This window comes from Haplochromis burtoni, unplaced genomic scaffold (genome assembly GCF_018398535.1).
Source record: "Haplochromis burtoni strain Fernald_Lab_line unplaced genomic scaffold, NCSU_Asbu1 Contig_170, whole genome shotgun sequence".
Lineage (NCBI taxonomy): Eukaryota > Metazoa > Chordata > Actinopteri > Cichliformes > Cichlidae > Haplochromis > Haplochromis burtoni.
Genome location: NW_024582531.1, coordinates 337584 through 348724, shown reverse-complemented (window position 1 = coordinate 348724; position 11141 = coordinate 337584). Strand labels below are relative to the sequence as shown.

At 40.8% G+C, this 11141-nt stretch overlaps 1 protein-coding gene across 1 annotated transcript; it reads left to right on the top strand.

The window, feature by feature from the left end:
* Positions 1-231: 231 nt before the first annotated feature.
* LOC102300220 (E3 ubiquitin-protein ligase TRIM21-like) lies at positions 232-8267 on the top strand. The gene is made up of 2 exons (XM_005933627.2): positions 232-308; positions 4787-8267. The coding sequence occupies exon 2, from the start codon at positions 4796-4798 to the stop codon at positions 6452-6454; it is 1659 nt and encodes a 552-aa protein (XP_005933689.1). The 5' UTR covers positions 232-308; positions 4787-4795; the 3' UTR covers positions 6455-8267.
* The last annotated feature ends 2874 nt before the right edge of the window (positions 8268-11141 follow it).

The window sequence follows — 11141 nt, the reverse complement described above, 5'->3', positions numbered from 1 at the left end:
TATATGAACATAAAAGTATATTTACATATTTTAAGTAATAAAAATACAGAAATGTAGATGAACAACTTTTAACCTGATGTCGCCTGTACCTGTAGCAGGCTGAAAGGAGAGAATTTCTAACATCTGCCCCCTGCTACACCAGTTAGCGGCTACAAACCAGCTGATCCTCTAATGCAGGAAATGCAAACATGTACATGCAGAGGCGGAGCAAGAAGTGGAATGTATGAGGGAGCAGAGCTGCAGTTGCGTCCTCTTTGTCTCTGAAAGAAGATTCAGCCGAGTCCGTCAGGTTTTTCTCAACAACAGTGGTGAGTCACTCTGTTCATCACAGTCACATTGGTTCAACAGAAATGTCCTCATATAGCCACTGATCTACTGTAGAAACATGGAGCTGCTGTTTGAAAGAGTCTCGCTGTGGCACTGCTCAGGAGAATAAACCTCTGGGTGTCCACAAGTGCCTCCTATCTCATATTCCTAACCTGCTTTCCTTGACCTCAATGAAAACACTGAGGTCAAGGAAAAATTGTTAGGAGATATGATAAGGACTTAGGAAAAGAGAAGAGCTGTGCACTGAGAACTGCAGAAGACTAGAAAACACTGATCTTACTTAAACACCAGTGTTTTATGGAGGTCATAAAAAACAAACAAAAACCTAAGAAAGAGGCTCAGAGTCAGTTTGAGACTGAAAATTGTGCACAGACGTATTTTTGTAGCTGGCCTTAAACCTGTAAGAGTTTCACTTTCAGGAGGACATTTAAATGAGTCATATGAACGGGGCTGGCTCTACACTGATACAAGAGGAGGCAACGCCCCTTAAGTCAAGCTTTTAGAAGTTGAGAAAGAAAATTTCACTGTCATGGTCCTGGGTCCCCTGACCCAGCGTTTTTAGTTCCTTGTGATGTTTGTAATATTGTACTTGTGTGAGTTATTTTATGGTTTCTAGTTTCGATCCCTTGCCCTTCATGTTTCTCTGTGTCCCCTCTGTTCTGTGTAAGTCTGTGTCTGCATGTTTAAATTCCCCTCTGTTTCAAGTACCACTTGCCACTCGTACCTACAATCCTTTGCGGCTTTGCCCCGGAAATAATGTCACATTTTCAATCTCTATTCTTTCTCTCACCCCGCTCTGGGGGGAGGGGCGGTAGTTACACTGGCAGCAGCAGTAGCACACAAACAGAGCAGGAGGAAGAGAGGGAAAGAGAGCCAGGGGCAACAACATCGACACATTAGAGAGGTATCATAAAGAAAATGAGTGACGCCAAGAAAAGAAGCAAAATCTGAAACCATTTCAATTTTACAGAGAATGCAAAGGCAGAGTGTAGAGTCTGCAAGAAAAGGATATCACAGAGAGCCAGCTCCACAAACAACCTGCACAGGCACCTGAGAACTGTCCGCCCATCAGTGCAATGGGAAGATCACACACAGACAGCTGAGTGTGATATTAATGAAGGTGCATTTTGTTTCTTTTGGTTTTGCATATTTTAATCTATATTTTATTGTGTTGTGGTTTGCAGTGTTTTGTGTTGTTTCACTTTAAATTTGTTTAAAAGGAAAAAAGCTGAAAATTTAAATAGTTAAAAGTTGAAATGTGAATAGTTGGTTTTTGTATTATATGATTTTATTTATTTTATTATTTTATGTGGAGTGAATAAATAAAAGTATATATTTATATAATAAACATATAAATAAAACCACTTTTTTTGTTACATTAGTAATTCATTTTGTGCATAATTTTATATTGTTGTTAATAATAAATTAATTAAAGCAACAAAATAATCTCAAGAACCGCTTGGGAGCCAAAAGAGTCGGCTCTCTAAAAAGAGCCAGAATTCCCACCACTAGTTTGTGCGCAGACTCACACAGCACTCCGCAGAGATTGCTCCCTGCAGCTAAACATCCAACCACTGTTAGTATGCAAATGAGCCAGTGTCAGGTTTCTCAGAGGGCAGGGCAGAGCAAAACAAACAACTTGGATATGGATGAATCTGTAAGGGAAGCAGGAGATTGTTGTTGTAGAGTGGATTGAAGAGAAAGGAGAGTGGAGCTGTTCAGCTGCAAACAGAGTTCAGTTCCTTGCAACACAAACAAGCTTAAAACAAGAAAAAAGTTCAAATGTTCTGTTCTGAACCTGCTGTGCTCTACACATTAATTTTAAAATTGTAGGAAAAGACATGGTGATTTCTTTTATTACCATGGCAACCCTTTTTAGTTTTCTTAATATTGGCAATAGTGAGAAATGTTATTGTTATATTTGATATAGGCCATCCAATTAAGGTAAATGTCATGTTTTTAGTTGTTAGAATCTGATGAGGAATATTTTATTTTATTTTTGTTGTTTATTTTCAGTTAACATTACACTAGGGATGGGTACCGGTGTCCGGTGCCATGATGGCACCGGTTCTGACATAAACGGTAGTAACCAGACCGAAAAGCAGCGCACATTTCGGTGCTTTATTTCGGTGCTTTTTTTCCTGAGCTGTGATACACTTCTAGCCAATCATTTTACGTTTCCGAGGATAGTAGGCGGGTCCAGGTACGTACGTTCTTTTAGAGCAGAGCTACAGATTAAAAATGCCCAAGGCGAAGCGGTCAAAAGTCTGGCTGTACTTCACAGCAAAATATGCAAACTCAGCAGCCTGCAACAAGTGCTTTAAGCTGATACTGTGATACTGTCAAAGGAGGTAACACCTCAAATCTGATGAAACACCTGGCGACGCATAGCGTTTTTTTTAAAAGCCGAAAAATGCGCCGTATTTGATAGCTTGCTGCGAGACCTCACACCGAGCACATCTACTGCGGGTGTGGTGCCTGTTATCGGACCCGGAGTTAGCAACATCCCCCAAAACCGAAGAGGAGAGTCCTGGCCCCTAGCCCTGCCAGTGTAGCAGAAATGATGAGGATGATGATGCAGCAGCAGCCGTTCTTCTCTGCGTGAGTAGCTTAATGTTGTTCGTGTGTAATTTACGTTGAGTAGGCTAACCACGTTATTACATTAATGCATGTAAGGTGAACTAGCAAACATCATCATAGCTACATGCGGCTGTCTTCTTGTTTGATGGCAGATACTCCCTTCACCCTGGCCAAAAATGACCAAAGAAAAAGTGGAAAACAGTTAAACATGAGAGGTTTTTGGACAAAGTTTGTGTTTTTTCCATTGTTTAAGCACTGCTTCCAGCCAAGAGTGATACCATATATGCCCCATAGCTGCAGAAAAGGCTAACATTGTTATCTTTTTACAAAAAACCAGCTGAACATGAGAGGTTTTTGGACCAATTTTGTGTTCTCCATTCTTTAAGCACCGGTTTGAGCACCGTTTGAGCACCGGCACCGTTTCAAAAGTACCGATTTGGCACCGGTATCGGATAAAACCTAAACGATACCCATCCCTAGTCAGGGGGTTTGTGTGCCTCAGTGACCTTGTTTCTTTGGAACACACCTATCTTTTTGACTTCAGGCTGACTCCACATTTCCTCTTCTTATTAGTGCTTCTGTTTCCTTTAGCTCTTTCACATTAAAAGCAAAGCGCAGGCAAACTTTTATTGTGATGCATTGAGAGGAAATAGTGTTTGTCACAGAGTGAGGAGAGTTTTGTTAGCTGAGCTGTCTCACATACCACCATTTTCATCATGAACAATTGAAACAGGAACAGGAAGTTAAATAAAGGGTGGTGCAACACCATCAGCAAACCTCATCTATCCATTTTCATGACTACTGATCAAATTCAGGCTCATTTGGACACGCACTAATAAAAATCTGAACAATGCAAAAGACAACAAATGACAATTTCTTAATTGTATATAGTTGAATTTCAAAATATTGCAAACAACATATGTTGAACACTTTTAACATGGATTTCTTAGAAAAAATGAAGAAAATACTTTTTCCTTTCAAATTTCATTCTGAACTGAGCTACTGTGAACAAGTTTACCACTACACCAACAATATTAGTAGACTGTCATCAAAGATGAGGGTGAGGACCCAGGTACTGACAACACAGGGAGACAGGAACTTAATAACAAAAGGCGGGCCGTTTATTTAGGCAAAATACACAAGGCTACAAAAATAAGAAAAACTAATAACTAATGTAAACTGGGAGAAGCTAAACTCAGAGCACTGCACAAGGAAGGCGGAAAAAACTAGAGACTGGGAACATGGGGAAGATGAACAGACAACCTGACAATGAGCAAAGGGAAAGCAAACTGAACACAAAGCATGTGAGACAGGGGACTGTCAAAATAAAACAGGAAGTGGCACACTTCACAGGTGAGACACAGTAACAAGAACCTAAAGACTAATAAAACAAGAGAACAGGAAACACAAATGATTAAACCGGGAAGAGCAAGGAAACAGAACCATGACTAACATCAAAGAATAGAAACTGAACCAGAACATCAAACACTGAATCGCAGACTCCGGACCAATAGATCAATATTCTGGAGTTTCCAAGTTCTACTCAAATTCTACTCAAATTTTAACTGAGAACACGTTTTGTTGTTTTTAGAACATTTGCTGCTGCTTTACTTTGCTCAAGAACGTTATGGTCCAAGAAGCATCAGAAAGTAGAAACTCTGCCAATCATGTCTGTTGTGGCCTTGACAAATGGCATCATTCTGGTGATTTCCACATTTTTTACTCTCAGCTGGAGGTTTGTTAATTCAGAGGGTTAAAGTGCTTCATCTGCTCATCACAGCAATAACTCAAAACGATTAAAAGACTGACACACTCCTTTTTCTTTCTTCTTAAACATGAAATTAAATTAAAACTTAATTTTCTTTTCCTTCTCCCTCAGAGTGCAGACATGGCTGCTGCCAGTAACCTGCAATCTGAAGATCAGTTTCTGTGCTCCATCTGTCTGGATGTGTTCACTGATCCAGTCAGCACACCATGTGGACACAACTTCTGCAAAAACTGCATCACTCAGCACTGGAACACTAATGGCAGACATAAATGTCCTATGTGTAACAGAGTGTTCAAGAGACGACCCGAACTAGACATCAACACTTTGTTCTCTGAGATGGTTGCTCAGTTCAGACGTGAAGCTCAGCAGAAAGCCAGCAGCAGCAGCAGCTCAGAGCAACAAGCTGCTAAACCAGGAGAAGTTCACTGTGACGTCTGTACTGGAACCAGACTGAAGGCCCTGAAGTCCTGCCTGGTGTGTCAGACTTCCTACTGTCAGACTCACCTGGAGCCTCATCTGACAAAGAAAGCTCTGAGAGGACATCAGCTGATTAATGCAGTGGAGAACCTGGAAGACAAGATGTGTAAGAAGCATGAAAAACCTCTGGAGTTGTTCTGTAAGACCGACCAGACATGTGTCTGCATGCTCTGCTCTGTTTTAGAGCACAAGAACCACGAGTTTGTTCCTCTGAGAGAAGAATATGAAGGAAAGAAGGCAGAGCTGGGGAAGACAGAGGCTGTGATTCAGCAGATGATCCAGAAGAGACAACTGAAAATTCAAGAGATCAAAGAGTCAGTGAAGACGAGTAAAGGTGCTGCAGACAGACAGAAAGCAGAAGGTGTTCAGGTCCTCACTGCTCTGAAGGAGTCTGTTGAGAGACGCCTGAAGGAGCTCAAAAAGGAGATCGAAGACAAACAGGAAACTACAGAGAAACAGGCTGAAGGTCTCATCAAAGATCTGGAACGGGAAGTCTCTGAGCTGATGAAGAGAAGCTTTGAGGTGGAGCAGCTCTTACACTCTGAAGACCACCTCCACCTCCTCCAAAGCTTCTCCTCCCTGAAAGCTGCTCCACCCACCAAGGACTGGACAGAGGTCAGAGTCCATCCACCATCATATGAGGGGACTGTGGTGAGAGCTGTGGCTCAGCTGGAGGAGACACTCAGGAAAGACTTGAAGAAGCTGTTTGAGGCTGAGCTGAAGACGGTCCAGCAGTATGCAGTGGATGTGACTCTGGATCCTGATACAGCGTATCCTAATCTCATCCTGTCTGATGATGGGAAGCAAGTATACTGTGGTGATGTGAGGATGAATGTTCCAGACAACCCAGAGAGATTTTCTGCTTGTGTTTGTGTTTTAGGAGCACAGAGTTTCTCTTCAAGCAGATTTTACTTTGAGGTTCAGGTTAAAGGAAAGACTGACTGGGACTTGGGAGTGGCCAGAGAGTCGATCAACAGGAAGGGAAATGTTATGCTGAGACCTCAGTATGGTCTCTGGACTGTAGTGCTGAGGAATGGAAATGAATACAGAGCCTGTGCAGGGCCTTCATTCCGTCTCTGTCTTTATTCTGGCCCTGAGAAGGTGGGGGTGTTTGTGGATTATGAGGAGGGTCTGGTCTCCTTTTATGATGTAGGTACTGGAGCTCTGATCTACTCCTTTACTGGCTGCTCCTTCACTCACAAACTCCACCCATACTTCAGTCCCTATCTGAATCAGGGTGGTAACAACTCTTCACCTCTGATCATATGTCCTGTCAGTCAAACTGAGTCGATCAATGACTGATTTTATTTGATGAACTGATTGAAGTAAAGGTGGCACCTGTGTGTTTGGCACACCGCCTACCGCTCTTTCTTATTTGTCTCATTTTATTATTTTTAGCCAACGTTGTGCAAGATGTCAGTTCCACGCTGTCTTATGATCACCAGACGTTATTGAAAAAAGGTTCATCCACCAAAGTTTTAGTTCAGCTTGATGAAGCCAGGGTTCTTTGCCTCCCTATCTGGAAGCAATACCATCATGCCGGTGTTGTGCCATTCCAACGGCACCAGCTACGTGGAAGCGACGCAGGATACGGGGTACCCGTGGACGTCGCCTCGTTAAGCTGAGAATCTGGATTTCTTACCTTCCCCACGATCTTCACTCCATTCGTCAATCTTTTCCATGACTCCTGGTGCCATCGCTTGCTCTGGACTCTGTGGACTCCTGGTTGGTTCCCGTTGTCAGCTCTATCGAGAGGAGCCCTCTTAAATCCTTCGACATCTGCGTTGGCGGGGAGCGGATCAATCAAACCTTCGACCAGTGGATCGGGTAGTTGCTCCCACGGAAGTCTATGACCCAGCTCCCCTCAGGTTGGGTTTAATAAATGCCAGATCAGTGGCAAACAAAACTTTCATTTTGAAGGATTTCTTTTCTTCCCATGCGTTGGGTTTCCTCCGTCTGACTGAAACTTGGACTTCACCTGGTGAGTTAAGTGCCTTTTCTGCCGGCTGGCTGTGCTTATTTTAGCGCCCCGAGAGCTTCTGGTGGTAGAAGGGGGTTAGCTGTAGTTTTTAAAGCACACTTTGATTTTAGGCAGCTATCCTCACCAACACGCTACACCAGTTTTGGACTTTGTGTGAACTAGTGAACTAAGCCACTCGCCTTCGTTGCTGTATGCGATAGTTTACCGGCCTCCTAGAAATAATAAGGATTTTTAATATGAGTTTTCGGACTTTCTTGCTGACTGTGCATCATGGTACGACCAGATCCTGCTGCTCGGTGATTTTAATTTTCACATCTGTTGCCCAGGGAAGCCACTGGTTAAGAACTTCATGGACTTAGTAAACTCTTTTAATCTTGTTCAGTCTGTTAAAGGTCCCACACATTGGACTTGGTGTTATCTTATGGGTTATCCGTATGTAACTTACATGTCGAGGATGCCTTGTTCTCTGACCATATGTCTGTAACGCAGACACTAAAGCGGTTGCGCCACAATGTCATGCTAAAAAGAATGATTCTTTAAAATACAAGGGGGAGCAAGCGAGTCAGATACCAAGGGCACACAGATGAAGCAGGGGATTTTTGGGCCCTCGCACAATATGGCAATAAAACAGGGATGATTCTGTCATTGAAGTTATTGGGCTCATGGAAATCACTGTATGTGAATACAGGTTTCTGTGTCACTCACAAATACAGGTTAAAGTGCTATCATATAAAGAAGAAGCCATAAGTGAATGGTGCCATTTGCATGCTAATTGTGAATACATGCATTCAAAGTCATCTTAGTGGAAACCAACTTAAGATGATTATTACTTTCAACATTAATTTATTAATTTGTATAAAGGTAAATCTAGAATATAGAATAGATCGAAAAAAGCTTAATGCACAAATTTTCTGTGTGGTGTTTAAATATTTTCTTGCAAACCTCCTGTTTTTAAAAATGTCTCTTAAACGTTAAATATATAACCACAAGACTTGTTTGATGTGTTTGCTACCCTTTTTTCTAGTAAGTTGGTGAGAGTATGTAGACTAGACCATTAGTTGTACCCCCACAAAAACTACAGACTTTTGTCTTCTGTTTTTTCCCATCATTATTAAATAAGCATGCAAAGTTTTACCAGGGTTGATTAATTATTGCATGTGCCTGTCAATAATAATACAGCAGATAATCAGTTAATAAACGGCAATTGACATAAGGGAATTACACACCTTGATTTATAGTTAATGTTAATGAGTAATGAAGTAGGAAAAATCCATTAAGAAGCTGCTTGGGTCTGTTAGACAATGTTCCAAATTTTATAATTCTGGATAAAGGAAGAGGTAGCTGTAGAAATCTAAGCGCACATCTTTTAAAACATCTGCTCTAAGGATTTTCATCATTCACAAAAGATCTAGGTCAAACTTGTGAATATAGAGCAATGAATGTGTCTCGAAGTGCCAACGGAAGACAGCGGCAGGTAAAAGAAGATCAGTTCATCTCATATTTTATGCATTGCTTCTCATCTTTGTGGGGGCAGAGCTGAGTCTGAGCCCTGTTTGAAATCTCCCAACCTCATTAGGAACTGGCTTGCTTTTGGGGAATCGGGTCTGTTCTCGTGCCTGCCTGTGAGGAGTAAGACTCTAAAGGAGCGGGTTTGGATGCTTCTTTGATGTTCGCATCGAGGGGATTGTGTGTTTCTTGCCAGGAGATTGATCCACTGTGGAAACTCATCTCTTCTGAACTCATTCACAGGAGCAAACACAAGCACAACAATATAGCTAAATATCAGAATCTTTTTCAAACCACACAGTTTTATAAGTAGTATCAACAACATATTCTGTGATTATTAATTTGAAAATCCAGGGTGAAGCAGCAGTTTTACATTTTATTTCAGGCTTTGTTGCCTAGTCCCTTAAATTGGCACATTGTAATGCAGCAGTGAACAGTTATCTTGACTAAAATGTAGTGTCTGTTTCGGTAATGACATACTCGCTAACAGCAGGTGTTTCCATCTTGCTGGGATTACAGGCCTAGACTGTGTACAGGATGGAATTTTTCTCCCTGTTTAGTGTCATAGTGATGAGTCTCAGAGGAAAAGTCTTTGATGGGATAATGAATTCTCTTTATGGATAGTTGTTTGTGCTGGAAATGACCTGCCCATGTAGTGTAGTTCTGTGTTAGAGACGAATGTCGATAGTGACAGGAGCAATCTTGAAGCAATGAAAAAGGATGAAAGTAGATGGCTTTCCCCCCCTTGCAAACCCAGTTATTTTAAAGAGGGGTGCAGACTAGTTTATTTCAGGTTTTAGGACATGGTAATAGCTCATGTGGTTCATAAGTCCTAAAAGTGTTAAAAACTGAGCATTAATAAAACTAAACTGATAGCAATCTTTCTTTACTCTTCATTTAGATTCGCCTCATGGTGCTTTGAATGCACATCTTTTCGGTCTCTCTTGCAAAGATTTACTGTTATAACCATGGCAAAAGTCCTTGAGTTTAATGGTTGTTCAAAATCAATTTCAGAGCTAAAGAAGGTAACCTCAGTGCTTCATCAATCTCTCATCTCCTGGCAGCAGTCTTCATGCTATATCTGAATGAGTAAGCAACACCTTAACAATCCTCCCTGCTGCCATCCATCCATCTGTAAATGAGGGAAGCACCCGTTATTCTAAAATTAGTAACAGTTAAATGACTAGCTAAAAGTGCATGGAAACCTGTCTTTTGCATACGAATGGTTAAAAAATGTGCCGTCTAGCAGAGTGAGAGATTGGTAGGCTGATTTCGATGTGTGAAATAAAAAACCTGTTTGTTACAGCTTGCTGGAGGTTTTAAAGACCTTAATGGCGTCATCAAGTGGGATAGGTGCAAACTGACAAGTAAATTTATATTTCTTAGTGTGTCAGCTAAAGTCAGCTTATAGTAGTCTCCCCAGATATATCGTTAGCTTCATAGCATAAGTGCCTAAGTCATTTTTTGGTCAAATTGAGATTTTTGCCTAACTTTACTCCCCTACCACTGCTGCATCATCCTGTCCGTCTGAAAAACAAAACACAAAAAAATGACTTAGGCACTTATGCTATGAAGCTAACGATATTAACCTTATATTGATTAAAAATCAGAATAGTGTACTTACTACCTGTTTGTGCTCTTAAAGCTTTTCAACAAGTTCAAATTTTGTCTACATGATTTTTTTTATTATAATTTTTAATAAGTTAATGTGTTTATAAAGGTTAACAGTGCACATGAAATACTGGAGCTTTTACATCAGACACTTAATGTGCAGAGTACAACATGGTTTTTAAACTTTCAGGGTTACATGTCTATGTCAGGTGACATGATCTTAGCATGCTATTAGCTCCTCTTGTGCATTTTTGCTTTTTTTGCAACAATGTCTCCAGTCTGTTTGTAGTTCAGATCAAGCACTCTTTTAAAATAGGTGTTTCAAATTGCTTTTTCTCTGAAGCAATATTTCCACGAAAGGTGTCCAAGTAGATCAAGCACTCACAGCATCTATACCTAACAAAAGTTTTTTCTCATTTCCTTTAAAGATTAGTATAAGATTAGAGCCTGACCCAGTCTTGGTTCTAAAGATAATGTCTCATATCATCATATCATAGTCATATCATTTTTAAAAAACTGACAGTGCCTCAAAGTCTCAGTAATTAACATGTTGAAAGGAAACAGGAATATCAGTCTCAATTTTATGAAACAAGCTGTTTCTCTTTTTTTAAGCAAAAAAAGCACCTGTAAATATAACGTATTATTTATACTTCATACTTGATTTATAAACACCTATACATTTTTGATGGTGTCATCTCAGAAGTCCAGAAGGATATATAAGTTCAGACACCTCCAATAAACCTATAGTAATGGCTTTGTCTCACATCCACATATTGGGTTTGGCCTTTTGGTCTTGCATCATGAGAATCCCCCAGCAGCCTACACCTATAGCAGCATAACTAAGGGAGGATTCAGGGTCACCTGGTCCAGCCCTAACTATATGCTTTAGCA

Bases quoted from the DNA above. Each gene is read 5' to 3' on its own strand.
- LOC102300220 (XM_005933627.2), top strand. From the start codon at position 4,796: ATGGCTGCTGCCAGTAACCTGCAATCTGAAGATCAGTTTCTGTGCTCC.